The 27407-nt window shown below is 48.1% G+C and overlaps 1 protein-coding gene across 10 annotated transcripts in view; it reads right to left on the bottom strand.

Moving 5' to 3' along the window:
- Positions 1-27407, bottom strand: part of DROSHA (drosha ribonuclease III) — a 106646-nt gene that overhangs the window by 62998 nt on the left and 16241 nt on the right. For all 10 annotated transcript variants that reach the window (XM_028521669.2, XM_036020237.1, XM_036020234.1 and 7 more), the window contains 8 exons: positions 24073-24214; positions 21720-21874; positions 18884-18964; positions 12627-12713; positions 10334-10420; positions 4361-4432; positions 2754-2835; positions 1700-1774 (listed from right to left, as the gene is read on the bottom strand). In XM_028521669.2, coding sequence (XP_028377470.1) covers positions 1700-1774; positions 2754-2835; positions 4361-4432; positions 10334-10420; positions 12627-12713; positions 18884-18964; positions 21720-21874; positions 24073-24214 — 781 coding nt within the window. The remainder of the gene's footprint in view (positions 1-1699; positions 1775-2753; positions 2836-4360; positions 4433-10333; positions 10421-12626; positions 12714-18883; positions 18965-21719; positions 21875-24072; positions 24215-27407) is intronic.

Genomic DNA, 27407 nt, shown 5'->3' with positions numbered 1-27407 from the left:
CTAACGCAGCCACTTTATGGTAAGTTCACTGCTACAGCGCCATTATAAAATGTATTCACTTGAAAAGAAAAAAGGACTTCTCAATAAAATAAAACCAGATGTATAAAGGGGAAAAGCTTTTGAATACATCTGCCAAACAAGATAAACATTAACAATAATGCTAAAAATGTGAGTAACACTATTCTAAAATAAAAATAAGTCTTTGTGACCGCGTGACAGGACTGAAGGAAGGGCAAAACCCCGAGGAAAATCTAAGCCAGACTGAATGGACGAGAAACAAAGGCCACAGAGGGATGCATGCATCCCTCTGTGCTTCCGCAGGAGGAAGCAGAGCTTCCTTAGGCAGGACAGTACGGAGAGCTCAGCTGGCAGACCAGGCCAACAACCCGGTGCCATGGCCCGGTACCACGTTAGACTAACACTGAAGCGTGCCCCTGGATGTGGTCTTCTGGAGGCTGGCTTTGACAGCAGCAGCAGCAGCAGCAGCAGCAGGTGGGGATGGGGTCGGCAGGGCAGGGGTACCCCAGCGAAGCCTGCTGTGAGTGGACCAGAGTCTGACAGGCTCTAAGGTGAGTTCTAGGGCCTGGGGGAGGCAGGCTTCCTGCTCCAGCAGGGGAAGGGGCAGCAAGTGTGAGGAGGGGAGCGTGAGCACTCGGCGAAACTTCTGAAACTGCTGATACGCAGAGACGAGCTTAAAGCTCAACAGCCGAAACTACAGATCACAGATTTATCGCAGCAGCCACGTTGTTGCTCCGGCGTCTCTGAGTGGCCCACATATGGGAGGAGAAAAGGCGAGCCGCTGAACTGACATTTCCACAGAGGATGGGGGTTAGCAGGAGGCGCCGAGCCCACTGGAGCCGAGAGACAGAAGTCAGAACACAGGGCCGAAGCAAGAAAGCAAAGAAAGGCGACTTCGCAGGGAGAAAAGGGAAGATGCAAGTAAAAAAGCAAAGCAACCGAGGGCACGCGAGGCTGGACGTACAGAAGGGCACCAGTGGCAACAGCGGGGAGTGAGGAATCAGAACGGGAGCCTCGGGGTGAATTCATTAGCGCGCCGAAGACTTTGCAAATGAAACGACACCAAAGATTTCATTATTAACCCAACTATTTTAAAAACACTAAATATAATGCCATATCTCACAGTGACACTCTTGAAAAACATTTAGAAACAGTTAAAATATCACTTAAAACACGTCGTATAGTTACTTCTATTTTTTTCATGTACTGAGAAACTGATTTCTTGTTTTATCACTGTAAAATTAATAAATGTCAAAAAATAGATAAAAACAAGTCCAACACCGCTACCTTAATACGAGATTTACTGTAGTAATTTTTAGCATAGTTATAGTCATATTGTACATAAAACTTTGTAATCATTGTTTTCCAATGAACTCTATGCATTTTGAAGCTCCATGCATTTTTTCCATATAAGTTTTAACGCTTGCAAGATATTTTATCAAGTGGAATTTCAAAATGTATCAATCGACTCTCCCGCCGCTCATACACTGTGGGACTACCCCAAACTGCGCAGGGCCAGAATCAGAGCACATAACTCTACACTGTTACGTGCCGGACCCGAGAGGCAGAGAATCACCGGTGTCTGTGGTGGGAAAGTGGTCCCTAAAGACTGAAAGGGGAAGGGCAGGCTAATTTCCCGGCGCACTATCTCAACGGGGCACGGACAAGCCAGAAGATTTACCTGGAAGAAACCTTACAAAACGCGGCATGAAATGAAATCTGGGGCAGCAGGGAGGGCTGTCTTCAAACAAAGGACCTAAAAAGCACAGAAGTGAAAGGGAAAGAAGAAAGTAAATAAAACAGCCTTGGAAAACAAACACCGTGACCTAGTCCCTAAGATTCAATGATAACGAGGAGCACACGGCACCAGAAGTGGGGGCACTAAAAAACCCACCCCTCTTCCTAACAGGTAAGTCAGTCCTGTGGCAGCTGCCGCAAACACCGGGAGAAGTCAGCCGTGAGGGCACAGCCCAAAGGAGGAGGAGGGTAGGAGCCCCAAGGACATGTGCTGCGCGGTGTACAGCACAAAACTATTTTTAGAAATTCAAAAATAAAAAGATTTTTGTTATAACTGAACTACTGCATGATACAACATGCTTGTTTTAACTCCTCCCAATTTTAATCAAATACAACTTGGGGGGGGGGTGGGAAAGAGAAAAATACTATTCAAAACTTGTCTTGAAAAGCCATTCGTCGATACACTGTTTGAAAACAAGTAAGCAAATGTCTGCTGGAACAGAAACACCTCCAAAAGAGTCAACTATTGTCTAACATCCAAGCACCAAGTTTTGAATTAATGTAGCTCCCAGTGCATGAACTGTGTTTTTAGGGCGAACCAAAGTTCTGTTTTAATAAACTATTATCTTGGAAGTTTATTACAGCAAAGCTCCAATTTAAAATATAAACTAATGAGATGCACACAGATCATGGTAATCACTCATCATAACTGACACCATCTCTGTGCACGTCAGCTCGGTGCTGGGCACGGGCCATCGGAGGCAACAGGCACTGTCAGCCCGTGTTGAGAAAGATCCTGGCGCTCCGCTGGCACAATCGGTTAGCGTGCGGTACTCATGAGACAGTGCGCAGCGGGAAAAAGATCCTCAAGAACTTACTCATGTCACGCTTTTCCCTGGGTGTTTCAAAAAATAATACAAATTTCAACTATGCCCCTGCCCCCTCCACAGCGCACTGTTCTAGAAGCATTACACTTTTCTTGAAATCCTATTATTTACCTTTAAGATTCCAGTCGTACAATTCCAAAATATCTCGGAATAGGAATAATGAAAATAGTTCAAGTCCCTTCACACAAAAATTCTGAAAAATAAACCAAAATGAAATTACTATAGAATGGCAAATATATACCTCAACATGAACTAAAGGTTCAACTGGTTCCAGTCAAGTGTCTTCAAAAGTGTCTATGGAAACTATACGAACACCATGTCCTTTCCTAAAAAGTCTGCCCACCATCCTATGAATCACAGCTCACTGGCTTGAGACACAGATGAAGTAGGCAACAGTGGCATGAGGATCCCCAAGAAAATGGGAACCCGGGCTTTCCCAACAGGTCAGTAAAATGAGGTGAAATCTTAAAATTCAAGTCTTCTTTATGTCATTTTTCTAACCCAATTATAAAATCAGAATCTCCTGGGGACTTCTTGTTAATTCGAATCACACACACACACACACACAGGCCCGCAGGCTCTGACAGGTTCGCCCCTCACCTGGCCCTGCACGCTCGCATCCCCCACACCCACCGGGACTCACCGAGACAGCGATCATAAACCTTTCGGGATGACAAAGGTCAAGTTCTTAATGAAGGCAAATAATGGGCTACAAAAAACTACAAAACTTTGTTCCAAAATTTCCCCAGTAAACAAGCTTAACAGATGATATATATGCAAGTAAGATGTGTATCATAATTCTTCCTATTTGCTTGCTCAGGTTCATAAATCACCCTGAGTACGATAACTCCAGAATCATACACCTTTACAAGAGCAAAGGAAGGCTTATGACCTTAAAAATCAAAAGGAAGCAAAAAGCCCTTTTAAGCTAGAGAATGAAGGGGGCACCCTCTCTCTTTAAGTCTTTTTGAAAGACAGGTAGAACCACTGGGGCTTGCTTTGAGTGAAACAGGTGTGGGCTGAGCACGTGTATCGTGCTTATCAACTCCCCCTGGTGCTCGGCTGCCCGTGACCGAGCTACACCGTTAAACAGGTTCGCAAGAAGAGGCGGGAGCTCGGGAAATCGACCCCAACTCCAACACAAGGTTAAGTGCACAAGCTTGTTTGCTGTCTAGTTGTTATTTCTTCGTGTGATTTGTTGACATCACTAAATTCAAGATCAGGCCATGAATCATCCTGAGATTCACATTAATCTTGCTCTGGAATTTTAAACCTCTCGCATATATTTAGATAAATCTGCTGCTGAGCATCCGCAATGAAAAACAATTAGGAAAAATATGTAAATATATGGGAAGAAAAATGAACCGAGCATTGATCTTGTCATTGGAGATAATGAATAAGATTATTCCAACAGCTATCAGATTCGGTTTCACTGTTCTAATTTCCTCTGCTAACTGCCAGTAATCAAAACCCGTCCCCTATCCAGAACGAGCTGGAAGCGGATGCAAAGTCACTATGGGCAGATGCAAAACAAGGGCTCCAGAGTTGAAAAATGTCCCGAATTTTAACCCCGCATATCTCACTGACCCTTTCAACAGTGAACACCATTCTTTAGGGGTATTCCTAGGGCCAAAAGCCAGAGCTGGTCAAGTTCAGTGCTTTAAAGGTGTAAGTGTGGAATAAACAAAAGGGCAAAGCTCTTAAATGACCTGCCTTACCTCGGGCATCATCTCTTCGATGAAATGAATCGTGTAGTCTATGTTGAATCTGATTACTTTACACAGTGGGATCTGCAACGATAAGGAGAGGTTCAGTCCCGCAACACCGTCCTGCAGACTCCCGGAGCACCCGTGTCTTCCACCTGACCCGGAGGCCACCAGCCAAAGGAGAGGGCCGCACTTCCTCTACGCTGCTAACAGTGCTGCCCACGAAGCTTGGCCACAACTGCTGGCTCTAATGGCAGGACCCCAGCTGGCCCGGCCTCTACAGGAAACCTGCATAATGTTGGTGCTTAACGAACTGTATGAGCAACACAAACATGACAAGGACCCATTAAAACCAAACAAATCGCCTCTAAAGAATTAATAAAACCACACTTAAGTGCTGCTTTTTCTTGGCTTTTTGAAAGTGTACAGAACTTTGGCTCTTCGGGCAGATCAGGGATAGCGGGCTGACAACGCATATGAATTCCAAAGTCACTGATGTGCACACCAGTCACGCTGCCTAGCTGGCCCTGGAGCAGAGGCAACCGTGGCAGGATGACAATGACGCGCAGTGAAAGTGATCACGGGTGGCATTTACTGAGCCGGGCACTGTTCTGACGCTTCCCACGCTGTCACTCACGGAACCGTCCCTGTGAGGCAGGTGCATCTACTGTCCCCCTCGTACGGAGGAGGAAGCCAAGGCGCTTGCCTAAGGTAACTGCTAGCTGGTGAGCCGAAAATCTTGCTCTAGAACCCAGTCTAAGCCACTAGCTGGGTAACCACTAGCTGGTGTGTGTGTGTGTGTGTGTGTGTGTGTGTGTACATACATACTCGAGGTCCATGGGAAATGAAGAAGGGGTCATGTTAAATAAATCCGAATCGGTCCTGTTTTACCACTGTATCATCAGACACTAACTTAGTGTCTAGACATGATAGGTTTTCCGTAAGTATATTTTTGAATGAAGGGAGGAAGCAGAAAGCAGGGTGTGAGTTTACTGCAGCAGCCTGGCTGACTAGCTAGGGAAAATAATAGACTCGGGAGCCCTGGAGAGGTGTTAAGTAGGGTTTTCTGGCCATTCAATCTGTCCATAAGATGATTTTATATAAATGTAATCATTTTTACAAACCATGGCAATCAGAAAGAAACAAATTTTAATTCTACCAAAGGAATGGTAAGAAAAACAAAAATAGTCTTATAATGCCATCTACTGGAAATCTTTTTCTCAGAGACCAAATTTAGTTATTAGGTGTTTTTCATTTTTTTAAGGATAATGGCTAATTTAAGTAAAACTCATAATTAATTTTAATAAGAGATCCATATTCAACCTTCTTGTGGTATCAATTTCAAATGAACTGAAACGACATGCTAAGGCCGCTATCATTTTTAAGTTCTTTTTATTTCTATATTTAAAAATGATTTGAGAGCTACAAATTTGGGCATTACTCATATTTTTTTAAATACCTACTCTATGTCAGCGACAACGTTAGGCTCATAGTTACTCTAATGTAAGTCACAGCTCCTACCTTCTTTAAAAAGGATCTAAAGGAGGAAGAAAGGCTTGTAAGAAACTGTCAACAGAATATAATACAATGTAACTTATAAGTACAATTAAAAAACAAATATGCAAACAGAGATTAGAATGTTCAAAAGAAACAAAGAAGGTAACACAGGAGTCTTCAAAGATAGGGAGGGATTTTCTAGATCATCCAGAAAAATTAAGTTGGGGAAGAGCAGATATTTAGTTTCCAGCACGACAGACAAAAGAGAGCCGGGAGAATTACAAGTGATTTGGCTGTTCAGGAGAAAAGTACGTAAAGAGAGAAGCAAGGTGATGCTTGACAGGAGAGGATGAACTATGTCAGGCAAATTTTATAAACAATGTTAAGGACCCAGGGCTTATCCTATGGCAATGAGAAGTCATTCACGCACTCTAAGTGAGAGGCTCTCACAGTTTACATTCTGGATGAGCTGCTACGTAAACAGTGTGGGGATGGTTTAGAGCAGAGCCAGGCAGGGAACCGGCTCAGACTAGGAGCTAATGAAACAGTCCAGAAGCCAAATGAAGAAAAGACTGGGAAGGAGGGGAAATTTTTTAAACATAACAGATGTTACTGAAATACACAGTGACCGATCTGATATGGAAGTGAAAGAGAAGAAAGAATAGGGAAAAATTTCTAGGTTTTCGGCCTAAGTGACCAGACGCATCACAATGACATTAATACAAAGAAATTCACAGGGTGTCCCCTGTGAGTACTCACACGCAGTATGTGGGAACGATGGTGAGTTCGGTTTCGAACAGGTGCAGGATGAGGCACCTCAGGGGATATTAAGGTGAGTGTGCCCAACAGGCAGTGTGAGTTTGAGTGTGAAGCACCAAGCTGTATGTCACAAGTATAAATATCACTTTGGTGGGGATCAGAATATGCGCAGGGCAGAAAAGGACCGGAGCCCTCGGGAAGACGAAGGAGGCAGGCAGAGAAAGAGCAAAAGTGTGAACTTGACTCCTTCTACCATGCGCAAAAGCAACTCTCATGGGTGACACGTGCAAGTACAATCCTTTCCCCAGACCATTTCAATGAAAACCACCTTGGGGAATCTTCTGACCTCTCCCTGTACACATACTCTATTTCCCTTGAACTCTCCTCCACACCACCAGGGCCCCCCTCAGACACACACACTGCAAAGGCGGGATCTCCTTTTCCATTCGAACTCTCATCTCTCTCTAAGACGCAAAGAGACCCTGTCATTTTCCTGCATACCAGGAGCTCAGTTGATTGGAAACTTCATTCGCTAATCAAATAATACAAACACCGACCATCATTTCTTAAAACATCTTTGGGTACTGACTGATAATAACTCCTTTTTCATCATACCAAGCACAACACCCTCCCTAAACTTCTACATTCTAACTCTACTACTTCCAGGCACTGAGTGGCCGAATCAGGGCAGGGGGCCAGTGGAGATGGAAAGCCAATGAAGGCGGGAGGGAAATGGCCATGGGGCTTTTTTTTGAGGATAGGATCAAGTATCGCACATCTAACACATATATCTTTATAATTTCAGTCATGTTGTCAAAGACCTTAGTACTATCAGGTATTATAAGTAATGGTATTACGTACTACATAAAAGGATTAAATTCTCCCACAACGCTCCGTACTTGGCCAACAAGGCTTTCAATCCACTTTGATTGCAGCAGACCTTAAGAGAACTTGTCAGAACTAGATGTGGTGGAGATCCTAACGTCACAACCATTTGCATGCCGTTCTTGCTGATGCGCTCTCTCTAGCAAGAAAATGACTCAGATCAGCAAAGTGATTTAATAATTCCTTTTCTTGGGAGGCTATTTCCAATTCAAGAGGCCTTTGATGGATCTAATCCCCGTGAACTGTACAACACTCCGCTTAAAACTCGATTTATTTTATCAACATCTCCAACATAAATGATGGGGCTTATCTTCTCATTACAAAGTTCTCAAATTTGGGGAACTGGAATATTTTTATATAAAATATATGCTGAAGCCAGGAATTTTTCAATCCTGTATTTTATCTTATAATAACAGTAACAAATGCAATTAATTTAGCATTAATGGCCTCTCGGTGCCAAAGCTGAGAGATTTCATTGAAATAACACTCAAAGAATCACTTGTCCTAGGTCACATAAATATTAAGAATTAGTTTAAAAAAAAAAAACAAAAAACAAAGAATTAGAAGAAAGATGCAAATCCAGGCCGGTCTGACATCTTTCCCAAAATGAGAAGTACCATATTTATTGTACGCCAAGCTCTGGATGATAAACACTTTTCATATGTCATCCAAAGTTTTTTTTAAAAAACGCCTATTGCTAGCCCTGGCTGGCGTAGCTCAGTGGATTGAGCTCGGGCTGTGAACCAAAGTGTCGCAGGTTCAATTCCAGGCCAGGGTACATGCCTGGGTTGCAGGCCATGACCCCCAGCAACCACACATTGTGTGTGTTGTTTTGATGTTTCTCTCTTTCTCCCTCCTTTCCCTCTCTAGAAATAAATAAATAAAATCTTAAAAAAAAAAAAAAGCCTATTGCTGAAACTAATACCTCTAAGAGAAATCAAGCCTCATAAAGACTGGAAAGTCAAATTAAACAGATAGTGAGTGGAATGCACTCATGTGTCTCTCTGAAGCCAAACTGCTCTCCTGCCTTGAATAAGGTGATCCTAAGAGGTCACATAAGATCTAGACTACTTTTAGGGCATTAAAAAAATCAGATGACAGATATTTTTAAATATTTTCATGGTCACTAAATTCGTGGTAGCTGCAAATCCTCTGAGGGGCAGAAAGGAGAGAAACGCCTCACGGAGGGGAAGTCAGACTGACGGACTTCTAAAGGCCTGGCCTCCTCCAGGGCTGGACTTGGTGTAACAAAGGGTCTGAGTGCCTCATTGAGTCATTAAATAAAGACAACAAAACCCACAAAATTCAAAAACCTCTTAGTGCCTTTTCATATAGATTGTTTAAAATGAGTCCACCCTAGCTGCTGTAGCTCAGTGGATTGACGGCGGGCCTGCAAACCAAAGGGTGGCTGCTTTAATTCCCCATCAGGGCACATGCCTGGGTTGCAGGCCAGTTCCCCAGTAGGGGGCGCAAGAGAGGCAACCACACACTGATGTTTCTCTCCCTCTCTTCCTCTTTCCCTTTCCTTCTCTCTAAAAACAAATAAATAAAATCTTAAAAAAAAACAACAACAGTGCTATATAAAATTCTGTAACTATGCAAAGTGGCAAATGCTAACTGGACCTAACTGGACTTACCGCTTTGATCATTTCACAATAAATACAAACACCAAATCACTGTGCTGTGCCCCTGAAACTAACACCGTGTTATGTATCAATGAGACCTCAAGAGAATGGTCTGATATTATACCCCCTTCTCCATTATGGTCCACCCTCAAGGTAAATGGGGTATGTGTTATTTTTACATTTATGGTCTAATATCTTCTCGAACCATACTGTCTAGGATAAAATATACTGTGGAATAAAAACAATCTCATTAAAAAAAAAAAACAATTTGTTTTAAACTAGCCTCACCACTGTGGAATCATGTCCACTTATAAAGAAAAAAGAGAATGAGAGAAAGGAACAAGGTTTGGCAAAGGCTTGAATCTTTTACTCTCCAAAGGAACGGAATTTCAAGTTTTAAGTTAACGGAACTAAAATAGCTTCTCAAACTGCACGTGTGATTTATCGTAGCCAAACCAGAAAGAAGTGAAAGCATTCTATTTCGATGTGGCTGCGCCACAGCTATAATTCATTGAGTTTCACAGCGACGTCTGGGCCGGGTGAAGTACGCGGCTGCTGCACTCTCTGGCTGAGCCGCCAGCAAAGCCACTCCACGTCCAACTGGAGCACGGGATAAGGAACACGGTTCCCAAGACTGCCAGCTCTGAGCCCACGATTTTGACTCACAGATACAGAGCTTCCCCTCGAACCGATTACTAACCGAGCAGCCTTGACACCTGTGTAAAAACACCCCAGATCTGTATGTCAGACAAAGCCTCTTAGAGCAGACACACATTCCTGGGATTCAAGAGCAGGAAACTGTATGAACTTCATTCAGGCTCCTGACGTCCTAAGCCAGCGCCACTTCTTTTCCTATTGCTCTGAGACTAAAGAGTAGCGTCTCCTTAAAAGTTTCCAACTTGCTTTTGAAGGGCACCCAGCCCAAAATAGCTCTGACACATTACTCCACAGTTTATCCTTCCTTTTCAGTCTTTCACACTCTCCAAAGGTTATTCTGACACGTTTACTTGCACCATTTAATGTGGACCAAACCTGTGACTCATTAGCACACATCCCACTCCCACCTGACACACACTGCAGCAGACTTCCTGCAGCTCACGCAGAGCGACGCAAAGTAAATGTTACTTAGAAGTCAGATGGAAAGAAATTTATTTGCAGGGAGGGCAGGGAAGGAAGGGGTACGGGGACAGAGAGCGCCAGCCAATGAGCACGTACTTACATTGGTCAGGGGGGCATGTGCAAACATAGAAAATCCCTCAAAGATATACTCGTGATCATCATACTCGATAACAGTTGGCCGGTCGGTCTGAAAGCAAACAGAAACACAAAGCCTGGGTTAAATAATGCCGTGATTTGCACGTGCGGAAATGCATCAGGGCACAACGCAACCACCAGGAAAGATGTAAGCGCTCCACAAACTCAGTTAATGTTTTTCCAAACACCAGGGAGAATTGTACACAAAAGTTCCATTTTCGGTGGCATTCTCTGGCTTGAGTAATATTTATACACTGAGACGATCGAGAATGTTTATTACGGATGCTGTAGAGAAAAAAGACAAACGCTATGTGGCTTCGTTTTCTAGGAACTTGTTTTATTTAACCCCACAATACCACCAGTGCTGTTCTTACGGAGCTGTGCGTCTGAACTAGCAGAGGTCCTAACTGGAACAAGGTAACAGCACACCCGATTCAGAGCTCAAAGAGGAAAACAGACTCGGCACCAGGACGGTCAAGACTGACAACCACCTGGAAGGCTCCGCCCAGCCTCGGGTGCCAGGGGCTGCACCGCACAGCCCCACTCCGCAGCCCTCTGCCCTCCGCCCTCCGAGGGGAAGCCAACCCTCAAAACGCCGTGACAAATCTCCCTGCAGAATGCCCAAGATTTTAATTATCTAAAAACTGAATCTGTAATTAAAACACACAAATGCTGATGTGTGCCTGAGAGACTCTTCTTTGTGCCATTCTTATAACCCACCATTTTTAATCCTCAGTATGGAACTAATTATGAAGGCTGATAACCTCACAGATATGTTTTTCACATAGTATTGAACATCATTCTTTTAGACAATTTACACACACACACACCAGGAACTTGGTAGGAAGAGGACTAAAGAATATCCAAATGTGCATTATTTGTTTTGTCAATGTTGCTGTTACTTTCTATTTGAATAATTCAGCAAAGCTGGTCTAAATTAAATATAAAAAGAACTTCTAATGAAATAATCATGGAACAACCACTCTGGTAGACAGTTTGGTAGCTCCTTGAAATGTTAACACAGAGTTACCAAATGATCCAGCAACTCCAGTCCCAGGTGTACACCCAAGGCAAACGAAAACACACATCCACACAAGAATTTGTCCACAAACGTTTACAGCAGCATTTTTCATAACAGACAAAAAGTGGAGCCCACCAAAATGTTCCCCAAATGATGAATGGATAAGTAAAATATGGTATGTGCACACAATGAAATATCATTTGGCCATAAAAAGGAATGGCATTGCATGTTACAACATGGATGAATCTTGAAAACATGCTAAGTGAAATCCAGAGCCAGAAAAGATCACATATTCCATGATCCCATTTATGTGAAATATCTCGAACAGGCAAATGATACACAGAAAGCATCTTCAAGGAGGCTGAAGGCGGGGGGTGGGCAAGAACTGACTGCTCCTGAGCACGAGGTTTCTTTTGGGGACGATGAAAATGCTCTAAAATTAGACTGTGATGATGATGGCCTCACAATTCTGTGAAAAGACTAAACATAAAATATGCACTTGACATGGGTAAATTTTAAGGTATATAAATTAGATCCAATTTTGACACTGAAATCTCTTCACGGTCCACGTAACCAGAACGAATCCACTCTGCACTGTGAGAGGCGATACAGCCCAGTGACACGGCCACAGCCGTGCGCAACGGTGTCGGACTGCTGAGGTTCAAACCCGAGCACTGACACTTACTGCCTGTGTAATCTGAAGCAAGCTACTTGTGCTCACCCGTAAAATATGGACCACTGTCCCAACTGTACAGGGCAGATAGTATCTGCTTCATCATTTTGTTGTGACAAGTAAGTCAATACATGTCAGATACTTAGCAAATGCTTAGAATGGTGCCCAATACCACAGCCAACAAACATTAAGTATTATTACTCCTGTCATAAATACAACAGACTTTCTCGTTTGGGTCACTAGATAATGTAGAAGCTATTTGCTGATTTTTAAGAGATGCGAACGTGTTCTATGCATTCCTCCAACTCCACAGCTGCACAATTCTGGCTCCTATGTGGTACCAACAAACTGAATGAAAAAGGTAGCAAAAGTAGTACAGAAAGAGAGCAAAAGTCATTATGATAAAGGCCAACTTTATCGACATGAAACAGGATATTTAGAAGAATGAACATTTAAGAACTGAATCACTACTTAGTCCATTTATATTTTAACCTGTTCACACACACTCAGTCTATTTACATTTTAAAACCCATGAAATCTGATTTGTCAGGAACCAGGACTCACCAAGAAGTTGGTGGGTGGGGACACGGTGATCCGGTAGTGGAAGAGCCTGCCCGCGTTGTTGGTCATGGGGCGGCAGGGCTTGATGGCCTGGGGGAGAAACACAAGTGCGGTCAGAAGTAAATCAGCAAAGTGTTTTTATTTAAAAACAGACTGTGTTTCCTAGCTCCACATCTGACAAAAGAGGTTCCTGGGTGTTCCTCCACAGGCCGGTAGGAAAGAACAGCGTTCACTTCACTACTAACCAGATAAATAAAAAGGGCTGGCTGGTCCCCAGTACTGAATTCATTTCTTTGTGTGCAATAGGTTTGGACAACATAAAACCTTCCTAAGTCTAAAATTACACGCCTATCTTCCTTTTTTTTTTGTAAAATAACACAATAATTAAGCTTTGGCTAAACTCCCAACACACTGGGAAAAAAAAAAGGGCAGGAAAAATCAGTTCAGAAGGATTAGCAGTGGGTTTCAATGGTGGGGGCGGGGGGGGGAGGAACAGTGAAAAGACTGAACGTGCGGAGTAAAAAGAGAAGGGACAGGAGTAAAAAGAGAAGGAAGCAGGAGAGGCGGTGGAAGGGAATCAGCGTGGCGCTTGAGTCAGGAAAACGGAGCGGGAGCCAAGGAAGCACGGGTGGAATCACGGGCACGCTGGGACAGACAGAGGCGCGTGTCCGCCGCTGGCAAGGGGGCCTTGCCGCCCACTGAGGAGAGGGCGGACAGCTGGGTCTCCGGGTGGACAGAGGTGGGAAGGCCTGGCCACTGCACCCCATTCATTCAAGGGGCACTACTCATCCCTCGGTTGGTAGGGCTTTGTTGGGGCTGACTCATAGTTCGATTAATCCCTTCATCCCATCCTGCTTCCACCCTCTCCCTTTCACAGGTGAAGATGCTAAAGAAACATGTGCCCCACACTCCATCTGAGCATCTGCTTCTGGAACATCCAACGTGGGACAGTTGGTACCAAGAGCGATCCAAGAAAGCAGGAGAAGGGGGCGGTTTGGAGATACATCATGTACCACCCGACTGGCAATAAGGACCCCATCATGGGGGTAAGTGAGGCACACAGCCCTTGGCACCAGCTGGCACACCCACTGAAGCTTTAAAGACGGTGAACCGGGAGGCTCTACCAGTGGGGGCAGGCGTGTAAGACCACGAGAGAGAGGTGGCGGTAATAAGGATGATGGGATGGACGGCGACGGCTAACCACAGCCTGCACTCCACCATGTTCCTCAAACGCTAGTGTGCCTTCCCATCACATGAAGGGCCGGCTAAATCCCACACTGCTTGATGCCCCCCTCCAGAGTTTGTATCAGCAGCCGGCACAGACCGGGACTCTAACAAGTCCCCAGGTGAGGCTCTACAGGATGAACAGCGGAGGAGAAAGGCTACTGAAAGCCAGACGTGAAAGCCAGAGGGGGCTGCTGGAGGCACACAGAGAAGCTCTGGTCCTTGGCGGTGAGAGGTCAGCGCAGAACAGGATTGAGCCCAGGGCCCATCTACCTCAGAGTGGCTGGTCCTTAGAGGTAGATCTGTTATGCCAAGGTCAGCGAGAAGACATCCACACCCCTCGCCCCCACCCCAATTCCCAGTCAGTCTCCCCTCCTCACCAGCAGACCTTAATTAGGGTCATTTCACAGCATAACCCCACTGGGGAGATGCTGGGAGAAGAGCTTACACCCCAAAGGAGCTGTAAGAACTAGCCGGTATGCGCCACCAGCAGGAGCCTGCACAGGACCGGGTGCTGAGAGTGCCTGACCAAAAGGGGCGGAGCATAAAGTTGGTTAAGGAAGACCTGAGTGACGTGGGAGCATTCAGGAGTCGAGGATGCCAGGAAATGCCGGGAACTCCCTGATAGGATGTCTCCTAAAAGCATGAAAATGGGAAGGCCCACACACAGTAAAGTTAAAATACCCAAATTGTCATGACAGACAGAAGAGGAAGGAATTCAAAGACTCAAGGGAGTGGGTGTATTGGAATGGCTGTAATATGTGACTGAAAAATATACCCAATAATCGTACTCCAGGGGAAGGCCCAAAAGACAGGGCAGTTACCGGGACGAAAGGGCATGTGCAGGTGTAGGGCCACCAGCATCGCTAGGAAGACCAGCAGCTTTCTCTGCAGCCAGAGCTGGCTGGGAGAGGGGTTCTCACAGAGCACAGCTTGCTGACAGCAGCTGGTATGACAGGATTCTGAGCCCAGAGAGGCCAGAGATGATGGGGCCGTTAGAAGCCAGGTCACAAAATCATTACGACCAGCAAGATCAAAGTGGCCAGAGGGGAGAGGGGAGGGAATTTCAGGGGAAGAGAGTGAAGGGTTCGCAGGAACAAGTGTAAACATGGACAACAACAGGGTGTGCAGGTAGAAATGGGAGGCAGGTGGGGAGGGCTGGGAGGGTTGGGCTGGGTGGGGGGAAAAGGCAGAAAACTGTGCTTGAACAACAATAGCAATAAAAGTAAATAAGTAAATAAATAACTAAATGAATGAATAAGTGGCAGCCCAGGGAATGTGACACACAGAGTCCTGGGTGTATCAACATAACGCAGTGTCCTTGGGCACAAAATAAACGGGCAGCCGAACGACTACTACTTAGTTTGTACCAACAGAAGAAATCAAGAGTGACAGCCAAGTGGCTGGAGGTAGGTTGCTCCAAAAAAGTCAGGATTCCTTGTCTGAAGAGGTGGCCAGCTCCCAGGAAGCCTTGCAACGCCACTACAAGCAAAAGTGCTCATGACAACCCTGTCCTTCCCCCGGGGGCCCATGGCTCTCTACCGAGGTAACAGTACGCTGGGGAAGAGGAAGTCCAGACAGGCAAGGAGTGCCGGCCACAGCGTCTGAATCAACGCGGATTCCCAGGGCCTGGATGCATCGTCCTGGTGCCTCTGGTATGGAGTGGAAACCATGAGGCCACTGTGGTGAACAAAATCTTCATCAAGATCTGGCTTATAGTACATCCATTCAATCCACAAATCCACCTAGCGGTCATTTCTCTGGTCCCCAAATGTATCACTGGAATAATGAAATTGGCTGGTGGTACCATCCCAACCTGGGTCACTGATCTGTGGGTTGAGAGCCATCACAATGCAGAAGGTCAAGCAGAAGCCACGGAAATGACCAGCCCCCGCCCCAACCTGGGCATCAAAGGCAGTATCGTTCTGGGGAGGGAGGGAGGGATGGTCAGTGCCACCCTTCAGGATCTGAACCACACGTGGTAATGGTCCCTATCAGATCTCTGTTTAATTCACCAATCTGGCTTCTAAAGAAACTACATGGACCCTGGAAGATGACTACAAACTACCACAAGCTCCGATGATATAGCACCTGCTATGCCAGGTGTTTTAGCTTTGAGCAGATTACAGGTGCAAAATACACGGCAACTGATTTGCTGACTGCATTCATTTCCTCCCCAATCAGAGTTAGGACCAGAAATGATTCTCGTTCACGTGGAGCAGGCATCTATGGCTTCGCCACCGACCCACATTACCTCTCCCACTCGCTGTCAGAACACACTGAAAAGCTCTCGACCTTCCGGACACACTGCAGAACATGATACTGCTCCACCGCACCTCTGACGTTTCTGCGCTGATCAAGCTAAAAGCCTAGGCAAACACACGCTCCACAAGGCAAGGTAAACCACACAGAGAGTCAGGGGCCTGGCACAGCCACACCACTGTTAGGCGTCAGCCGTCTAGGGAGTGCCGAGAAAGCCATCCAGAGGAAAAGACAAAATAATTCATCCTCCACCAAAAGGGACTCCTCGGGTTTGGGAGGCAGCATAACCCCCACCTGGGAATACGGCTCTAGCCCACTTACAGAGGTGCGAGGGGCTGCCAGCTCGGAGCCTGGCTCAGGCGAGGAAGGCCTCGGCGGTTCTCAGCCGTGACGCCAGCAGCCCTGCTGTGGGGGCCGCACAATTCAGTGAACTGTTCGATGGGCAAGATGCTGAGAGAAGTCTGTGGCCGCACTGGGAGAATCACAGTCCTGGCCTCCAGGGCTCTGGAGCAAAGCCATGCCGTCCAGAGTGAGGAATTCTATGCCTCTGACAAACAACCCCTGGCATACTCCTGGGCCCTGGTGGACAAGGAAGGCAGGCCTGGGGACAGCAAACAGACATGCGGCTGGGACTGCCCACCACAAGTTGGGCTGTCAGCCCCACCCAGGCACGAGTTTGGGTGGGACTGGAAATGACCCATCATGACATGGGAGGTGCTACACCCAGAGTCAAGCACACGCAGGAGCAGGGGGCACAACCAAGCTGCATAAGCAGGTGGGCCACCGCTGTGGCACCAGCACCCCTCCCTCCGCTGATGACTCAGGGCGGAAGGATGGAAGCGGAGGGAAAGCCCAGGCTTGGACTGCAAACGGCTCCGTCAGGAAGGGGTGCAAGCTGAGACCAGACTGTGCCGCATCCCCATTCACGGACGGCTCTGGAAGACGGTGGCGAGGGACAATCCTCCCAACGGGCAGTGTCAGGTGGTATACCTGGTCATCCACTTTGTGTGGAAAGAGAAGTAGCCTGAGGTTAGAATATAGATGGGCTGGTGGCAGAAGCACGTGGCCATGCCAGCTGGTGAGAGGCCTAAAAGGAAAAAGATGGGAAGATCAGGGATAAGAAGGTCGTGGGCCAGAGGCTCGCAGGTGGACACACGGGAGTGAGCACGTGTGTCTGCAGGACACATGGGTGTCCACTGGAGAGCACCCACCACGGAAGAGGCTCCAAACCACCGAGTCGGCCAGATGGCGTCACCAGCCTCAGTCATCAGCCACCAGAGTTGACGGGATGGGCACGGGAAGGAAGGGGCCACAGTGGCACAGACGGGGTCTTCACATAAGCCCAACGGCATGGACACACTCACAAGGCCAGGCTAGCTAACCGCCACTGCAGCACGTCTACCCGGCCGCCTACACGACCAGTGCTGGGCCCCCGACGTGGCACACTCACTCCCTGAGGAGACCGACCTGCCACCCCGTAGGAAGGGGACCACACAGGCCCCGTCCACCCCGAAAGGGCCCAAGTTCACTCTGCATACGGGTCTGCCCGCAGGTCCTCAGCCCACACCACCGTCCTCCCAGATCTCCCTTCCCAGACCCCGCTGCTGCCCAGCTGTGGGGACGGCAGTGAGCAGAGAGCCTGCAGCCACTGGCTCCTTCAGGGTCGGGCTCTGCTGCAGAGCCCCCTCCCCCAAAGTGTGCCCCTCGTGGGGCTGCCTCCTCTAGGGGCAGAGGGGGATCGGGGTGTGAAGGACATCGCAGCTCAATGCAGGCAATTCCGACAAGCCAGGCTTCCACGGCCCACCACAGAGGGGCCACTCGCTCTGCGCAGTCCTGCCTCCAGGCTCCTGCCTGACTCCCCTTAAACACCCCACAGCCCAAACTGCACTGCGGCACCTGCTTCCAGAGACCCCGGCCTGAGGCCCATGTGCGGACACCCACGAGGTGCAGGCCTTGTCCCACAGTTCCTTGCCATGCTTGCCACCTTTCCAAGACAAACGAGGTGAGAGCGAGGCAAGCAGTTTAAAGTGCCCATCGTCGTCTCACGGTCTCTATAGTCCAATCGTTGTTATGATCTCAAACAGGTTTTAAATAGAAATTAAGGACTTACATACACCATGTTTGAACATGTAATGCCGAATCATAAAGTGGCAATCCTGGGACCAATAAGGATAATTTGTAGAAATAGAAGGTAATGGGGGGAAATGAAAGAAAATAACTGAAAGGGAGTAGTTATATACAACTGTAACATGTAAAAATGCTCAACTGGACCAGCCACACACACTGGAGCGTCCTGGCAACGCAGGACCGGGCCGAGCTGGCACATCCATGTGAGACCCCGCGCGGTGGGGACCAGGGACTGAGACCAGCAGAGATGACGGCAGAGCACGTGTCCCCCGAGGGAGAGAGGACACGCGCCTCACAGCGGCTGCTGAGATCACTTCTCCGGGCTAATCCATAACCAGTTGTGACAGAAACACGCAAAAAATATTACAGTACACATCGTTTTAACATAACAAAAACCAACTCAAAGACACCATGCCTCCTTTAAATAAGGAAACTTCCAGAACTTTGTATGGTTTCCTGACAACATCCCCCCCTCCAAATCCAAACCCAAGCACTTTCCTCCTCCAGCGATCAGTAACGGGGACTACTAGGAAATAGGAAATGACTCTCTCAATGGTATCATTTCATGGGGTGGGGGGGAATAGCAACGGCATCCGTCTACTTCTGACTGCTCAGAGCTTACAAGTACAACAAGCCAAACCAGTTACCTCTTCTCCGGGGTAAATGCTGTGTCTGATTCCTGTGCGCCTGGCCTTCGCGCTGCACTTGCAGAGTGGCCCGTCGTTCATCTGTCGGAAACAGAGGGGAAATCACGTTTACTGGGGGGCAAGTCCACGCCATGGTCGGCGATGCTCCGGAAACTGTGTGGGTTTTAATGTCACGAGGACGGAAGCTCTGAAGATGCTGTCGCCATTGGAAGATTAGACGGATGTCCCCACACCAGTAAAGCTGCCAACTGTCCACACTGTCCAGTAAAAGCAAGCGGCGTGAGCCCGTCGGATCCCCAAGCGGCTTGTGCAGCCGAGCAGGAGAGGTCGGCGTCGGTGCACTTCTGAGCACGCTTCTGCCCCATGCTCTCCTGCCCCTGTTCAGTGTGTGTCTCCTGTTTCTTACTTCGGGAAGAACGATGCTTGCACAAAAGAAAAGCGTATTTTATACACTGAGTGAACCCATAAAATGCTGTGGAAGTAACCGGCAGATTAAATGTTTTCAAAAGAGACACTGGGAGGTATCTGAGGCAGAAAAAAGAAAACGCCCACTAGAACCAGAAAAACTTTCAGCACTAATCGGGTAAGCCTGTGTCTGGTTTTTGACCGGAATTCACTGTGCTGCCCCGAACTCCGCCCACACGATTCCATGAGAGCGTAACTCCTAAATGCCGCTTGGGCGGGAAGATGACTGCTAAGCATGGCGCGGGGCAGGTGGTGGAGGGGAATCTTAAATAGCTCAGGGTGCATGCACTCAAGCAATATTTATTCTAGATAGGAGAAATAACACACACCTAACATGCTTAGTGATTTCACAGAAAATGGGGAAATGTCAGCCCAGGTGGAGATACCACTGGCTTCAAAGAGAGGAAATATCTGAACGGCCGCAAAGGACAGGCAGCGAAGGCGGCTGTTCTCCGTGAGCCGCCAGCAGGAGGCAAGAATGAGAAGGAAGAGGCTCCGTGTGACCAGCTCCAGGGACACCAGAGCCGTCTAGGGGGGGTGCACCGTGGATGTGGGCAATTAGACCACGCAGGCAGAGCTGCAACCAAAGTCTTCCAGGGCCCTAAAGCCAGTTTCACGGCCTTATTCAACATAAATGGCAGTACGGGATCAAAAAGGAGACGGGAGCATCAGCTTGGAGAGAGAGAAAATGGAATTCCATTTCTCACTTTCTTTGTATTAACAAAATATACATATTATATATCTATAGCATAACAGATATTTACACAAACACACACATTTCTTTAAAGTTCTAGAGACGGGTAACTCATTGCGTCCAATGAAAGCATCTCAATAAAACTTTGAAAAGAAATGTTAAAGTGAAAAACTGTAACTTTCTTTATCCTTTCGGGAAATCTAAAGCTGCAGGCGGTACAGCAGAGAAATAACATGGCTGCCTTAAAAGAAAATACCAGCTTAAGATTTTATGCAAAGTAACAGGTGGCAAACGGAGACATGACAGGGTCCCCTCGAAAGCCACAGCACACTGCTCATGATGGTCATGGCCTGGGATGAACAATGTAACAATGTGGAAAGGTCGCCCCGTGCTCACTGACCTCCAGGCGGGCAGACAGACAGACACCCTCCACTCCCGCCCGTGACCGGGGTCTGGGCCCTCGTGCAGACCAGCCCTTCACTGGGCCCAGCTGTCCCGAGGACACGAAACCAGACCCAGTGAAACACGGCGGTGGGGCCCCACGGAGTGCTCAGACAGGACTGAGGGCCCACAGGGACCAAGGGACAGGCAGGACAGTCCATGACAGAGCCCACGCTGAGGGGTGGGGGGTGAGCACGAGTGGACACGGGATGGACGGGAACGCTCCAGTCAGATTGTGATGGCAGTGGTACAGTCCTGCGCGTGTTCTAAAATACACTGAACTGTACACTTTAACAGTTACTGTGTAAACTACACATGGTATGTGAATTAGAACTCACTAAAGCTGTTTAAAAGATCATTTATATGATTGAAGTATCAAAGTAAGTTTCAAAATGCAGTGATATTTGCAAACATTTCTGCTCACATCCAAGGGGCAAAAGGGGCCACAAAGTACATGTCTCTCAGGCATTCTAACTTTACTAATGCCACGGAGGAGAACATTTAGGGAGCTGCCACCTCACGAGAGCCAGAGGAGAGCATTCAAATTAGTACAGGACAGTGTAAGTCTATTTGCAAAGTATAAATTTTAAGTTATCTTTTTATAGGAACATGTTTGATTGTGCTTAATAACTTCATATGCACTAGACACTATCATTGTTTGTTTTGTACATTTGTAAAATACCAATCTCTTATAAAGATACTATTTTGTATTACGTAGTGCTTCATAACCAAACAGTAAGTAGAAATAAAAATATGTCCAGCTATGACATCATGAGCTCAAACACACCTAACAAGGAAGAGAACTTGCATGGAACTGTGACTATTACCAACTGAGAAACAGGAAGTCTTCCAGGACTGAAGACATGGTTTATCACATTGCTACGAGACACCTTCCAGACGAGGTGTTTTAAAAAGGCCCGTGAGTCCTCTCTCCCTCACCCTGCCATCTGTCTCCTTCCGCTGGCTGCATGGTTAATGAGGCAGCACCATTACCCGGTTCCCTAGCACAGGATTTACCGGCGTCGTCAAGTGTGATTCAAGGGGCAGTTGCCCCGGTGCTGACACTCTGGAGCTGAACTCTGCAGCTGAAAAGACATGGGCTCTGAGGAATGATGCACGGCCCTGAGAGTACAACTCAGGGTCAGGGCCAGCCGAAAGCACCCTCTGAGCCTGGAGGCGGGAAGGCGACGTGTGGGTTGGCAGCCGTCACAGCAAGGACATGGAACACACACGCACCTGGCCCGGGTCATTGTACCACAGCTCGTCGTGCAGTCGGTCAGGGTGGGCCTTCTTGCGCTTGATTTCTGCAATGACGTCGAAAACCTCCGAGTCGGAGCTGCTCGAACAGGTGCTGTCCTCATCGGACTCACACTCGGATTCGCTGGAACTCTCTGGCGGAGGTGAGGGAAAGACGTGAATTCAGAGAGGTTGAAGAAATTCGCAAGATGTTGACATGTAGCAACTTCCAAACGACCCACACCTCCTCACAGAAGGACAATTGTTTATTTTTTCAGCAGATACTTGAGTGCCTGCTCTGCCCCAGGCGCTCTGCTCCACAATACCATGACAACTAGTGCGGCCCACGACGCTAAGTTAACACCTAGCGGGCAGAGCAAACAAAGATTTTTACAGCCCTGGCTGGCATAGCTCAGTGGATTGAGCACGGGCTGCAAACCAAAGTATCGCAGGTTCGATTCCCAGTCAGGCCACATGCCTGGGTTGTAGGCCATGGCCCCCAGCAACCGCACACTGATGTTTCTCTCTCTCTCTTTCTCCATCCCCTCCCTCTCTAGAAATAAATAAATTTTTAAAAATCTTTAAAAAAAGATTTTTACAGAGAAAGACTTAATGACGATGTCAGAGAAAATGCAAACCACAGTAGTACTGGGTTTCACATTTCAAAAGGTGCAGCGAAGAGCTAGTCCCGTGTCCTCCCCCCCATCTAGAAAGGTCGCAGATGAGTCCCTGGCCAGGTGCACAGGAGTGGGGCAGTGCGGTGGTCCACCGGGCTCTGGAGGAGAAGGGGGAGGAGAAGGTGGGAGGAGTGGAAGCCAGAGCGCTGGAACTGAGGCCAGGCGGTAAGGGGCTGGAGGGTGGTGACGGCACGACTTGGTTTACATTTATTTTCTCAACAGTAGCAATAAAAGACTTCCGTTAGAAATCTTTTTTTCCAACTTGGAAGTAACCAGATAAAAACAGACCGAGAATGACGCTAAGGGGAGTGAGCCAGCCCAAAAAGACAAACGCCGTGTGACTGCACGGACATGTGGCACATCCCGGGGTCGGGTTCATAGGGACAGACAGCGAGCAGACGGTGAGCCCTGGGCACTGGCAGGAAGGGGTGGGGACAGGGAAGGGTGGAGATTGCTGTTGGATGGGAACAGAGTTTCAGGTTAGCCGGATAAAGAGAGTCTGGAGATTATACAACAGTGTGAATGTACTTAACACTAATGAGCTGTAAACTTAAAAATGATTTTGTGTTATGTATTTTAGCACAATTTAAAAAAAAAAAAAAAAACAAGCCCTGGCTGGCATAGCTCAGTGGATTGAGTGCGGGCTATGAACCAAAGTGTAGCAGGTTCGATTCCCAGTCAGGGCACATGCCTGGGTTGCAGGCCATGACCCCCCAGCAACCGCACATTGATGTTTCCCTCTCTCTCTATCTCCCTCCCTTCCATCTCTAAAAATAAATAAATAAAATATTTAAAAAAAAAACAGACCTAGAACTTAGATTAATCCTACAAGAGATGAGTGCAGTACAGCACAGTAAGGAAACTCGACACTTACAGACTGTATTTTCGAGTGTACTGTATGGGACAGATGCCACCGTCTCCCTCTGTTACAGATGACAAAAGTGAGGCACAGAGAGCGTAAGTCACTTGCTCAAGGTCACATTTCAAGTGGAGGAGCAGGGATTCGAACCCAGGCCCGCTGGTTCAGTCGGTGATTTTACCCACCACAGATAACTGCCTCTCGGCGTGAGACACAGTGAAGGCGGGCAGAGGAGAGCCACGGCACACAAAGGAAGACGTGTTAGGAATGAGTCCTCTCTGCACGGCACTCTGCTAGGCGCCAAGGACACAAAGTGGTGAACGGCAGTGTCCGTCCCCAAAGAGCTCTGCATCTACATGATACCCCAGACACGTGAAAAACAGGAGAAAGTTACAGAAACTGCCTGTGTGAGCGGACAGAACCTTTCACACGGAGCCACACTCCCTCATCAGCCCAGGGGCACCCTGACCGTGGCCGCCTGCCCGTCAGAGGCACAAGCAACGGGGTCCAGGCCCCACTTTTGGCGGAAGGCTGCACTACAGTCCCTCTGACTCCGTGACTGGATGACTCTGCAATGGACACAACTGCTGGTCAGTGCGCCTTGCAAACAAGTTTCCTCTGTACTCTGCCGAACGCAACTGAGAAAAATTACCATCGAAAAGAAGAATGTTCCACTGGTATGTATTTTCAGACCACAATTAAGGAAAAAAAATGAAAAAGGGAATCTCAACTTGGGACTCCCAAGGACACATCCCCAGAGCCCGGGACCGAGCCATGATAAAAGCACAGAGTCTTGCTCCGGTAACTTCGGACTCACCTAAATCCTCATCCAGCTTCGTCTTGGGCGGCTCCCACGGCGGTCTAGCGGCTTTGGCCTTCTCTTGCCGGCTCCCCAACTCTTCCTCGAACTTGTCGTACAGGTCGCGGAGCCTACTGGTGCCAACCACAGTAGAATCTCCCTTTGAAAAGCCAAGGGTCAGTATCAGAAACTGCATTGAAAATAGTCTTTCTGAAGACACATAAGACCTCAGAAGTAATCAAAGATTTGTAACAGCAAGGGGCCATTTTCAACCCTCGATTTAACAAACGCACAAACACAAAATGCCCAATGTTGGTAATTATGCTCTAAATCAAACACAAATCTGTGCCTTCCTCGGAAAGGTGCACTTCACCAACACTCAAAAACATTAAAACTGTTTATCTCTGGCCTTTCTGATATGACAAACAACAATCAGGACCCACTGAGAATTCATGACACCCGATGTGCTCCTGGAAAGCACACACTCCCCACGACTGAAAGTCTCCAGCAGTCCCTCTTTCACACCAACCCAAGGGTCAGAGAGAAATAACCCACGTGTCCCTACACACACACACACACACACACACACTCACTCCACAAACCACAAACATGGGGCTCTGCAGTGCGCTCCTACTCTCTTCCCAGGCTGAAAACCATCTTGAATGCCCACACTCTTGGACGTAAGAACATTAAACCGTGAAATGTGTGGTGCAGCCCGAGGGGACCATGGTCCCTTCAGCCCCACGTCTCCACGGCGCCGGCGGTGCTGGGACCGCACTGGCCTTCCTAACCCTCACTGCCCAGGGCTGCGCTGCCGGGGCGTCAGCCTTCCCTCTGTGTTGGAATTGGAACACATCCACAAAAATTAAGAAAAAAATAAAAGTTCTGGAGCCTCACTGTCTTCAACTTTGTTGTTTTGTTTTAAGAATAACACCTACGGCAGCCATTGTCCTCTTCCGTGCTAACAGGACCGTGACGTTCTTCAGACGGGGGGCAGAGAACTCCCGACCTCAGGGTAGGTGGGCTGAGCCACACTCTCCCCACCCCCAGCAGCCGCCGTTCCAGTCCCCGGAAACTGGACATGTCACCTTGCATGGCCGAAAAGGGTTTGCACACGTGATCAATGTTACAAAATTTGAGACAGGGAGATTACTCTGGATAATCTGGGTAGGCCCAATACACAACGAGCCTCTCATAGCCGAGAACCTTCCCAAAGGGAGTCAGAGGTGCCAGAGAAGGGGCCAAGATACTCAAAACACAAGGAGAACTCCGCCCCCGCTGTGGTCTGGGAGATGAAGGAAGGGGTCCCCGGATGTCCACGGCCCCCAGAAGCTGGAGACAGCCCTCCCCTGCCAGCCCGCAAGGGAACACGCACTTCAAACCTACAGCCACCAGAATCTGAACTCTGCCACAACATGAACGAGCAAGAAAACAGATTCTCTCCCGAAAGGAACACAGCCCTGCGGACACCTTTACATAGCCGATGAGACCCAAGGGTGACTTCTGACCTCCACGAGTGTGAGGTAATAAATGTGTGTCGTTTTGAGCCACAGTTTGTGGAAATCTGTTACGGCAGCCAAGGAAGAAGGACCCCTGAAGAAGAGAAGACACAGTTCTGGAGAAGGGACGAAAGAAAGACCTGTGGGACTCAAGGCCAAGTTCTAGAGGAAGGCCCCGCCCAACAGTGCCCTCTGCACCCTGTGTCCGGTGTGTCCAGACATGATGCCTGGGGCTGCAGTGGTCATCCTGCAACCACGGTGGGTGCTCCAGGGACAGCCGACGCCAAACCGGAGCCCTGTCTCCACTGACCACCAAACGAGCACGTGCCATGGCCTCCCTCCGGACATCTCACTGAGAAAAACAAACCAGGCTCGCTGAAGTTGTGACTAGTCGAGGGTTGTTCCAGTCGTGCCCCATACAATGACAATGGGCAGCCATCTGGAGAAATGCAGCATTGCACAACTTTGCTATGTGTGAACATCGTTGCACGCACTTGCACAAACCTGGACAGCACAGCCTATCACCTGCCCCAGCTACGTGGGAGAGCCCACTACCCCTGGGCAACAAGCCCGTACGGCATGTCATCTACAAAACGATGCAGCACACAGTCAGACACAAGAGAAAATGACCCACTAGAGACACAGGAGGTGGCTGCCAGGGTGAGCCGCACGCTGTTGTGCAGCACTTTTTCATACAAAGAGAAAGGGTGTACTCTAGAACAACAATACAGTGTACAGTGTTGTAGCCACGCGAACTACAACACGGCCTTTATTACCATCACCAAGCATCACCTGCTTGCTGTACGTAATTGTGAGGAGACCCCTCGACACGACCGGCACCACCACAAACACGAGAGTGACACGTGGTGCTGTGGCATCGCAATGGCTACACAATCACTAGATGACAAAGTCTGCAGCTCCGTGTGGGACCACCGTCGTCCTGCGGCCTGTCGCTGACCAGAACGCTGTTATGTGGTTCATGACTGTTTACAGCAACATTCCTCAGTGACAAATACTTCCCCTCCCGGGATGCTCTGAGGACTGAATCAGATAATATGAGAAGCATGGAGTAAAGTTCTGGCACTGTGAAAGTGCTCGGTATGTGAGCTCTCCCTTCCCTGTATCGCATGAGCTATGACTTAAAACCCCGCTCTAATGTACCAAGTAAAATATCACCCCACTATGAGAGAGTTCTCAACCCCTTTTTTCCAAAGACAAGGGAGTCCCCATAAGTAAGGGTTCGGTCCCAGACAAAGCCACTTCCACAGAATTCCAACCAACAGCATGCTCTGTCCTCTGACCCCACACACTGAATCCAAGGTCAGCTACCTCCCAGGTCCTGAGTCTGCAGGTATTCATTCCTGTACTCTTCCACTTAATCAACGAACATTATTGCGTGTCTGTCCTCCATGGATAAACAATGGGATGAAGGCATCACACCTTCAGGAGAAGAGAGAGAAAAAAGGGACAGAAAACCAGGTGGAGATGGAAGAGAGGAAAAGGGAAGCGAGCACACGGAGGAGGCCATGGAGCCCCCCACAGCAGCGCGGTGTGGTGGCCGAGCCTTGCCGAGCCTCGCACAACACACGCACCCCGTCTCTCAGGAGCCCATGAAGAGTGACCACACCTGCCATTCCACAAGCCGGCCAACAGGCACGGGAAACTTCCCATGGTTACGTCCTGTCACCCACACACTCGTACGCACACGTGCACACACACATGCCACAAACTGCATGGAGCAGCTCTACGAGTGAGAAGCCCCCAGCACTGAGGCAAGCAGTGCCACAGAAATGCAGAAGGAGGACCCTTTGTTTCACCTACTGCACTCTCACCCCTGTGAAACAGCTGTCGTCC

Source organism: Phyllostomus discolor, chromosome 3, assembly GCF_004126475.2.
Source record: "Phyllostomus discolor isolate MPI-MPIP mPhyDis1 chromosome 3, mPhyDis1.pri.v3, whole genome shotgun sequence".
Classification (NCBI taxonomy): Eukaryota; Metazoa; Chordata; class Mammalia; order Chiroptera; family Phyllostomidae; genus Phyllostomus; species Phyllostomus discolor.
Note: the sequence above shows the minus strand (reverse complement) of the source record. Positions and strands in the feature narration are given on the sequence as shown.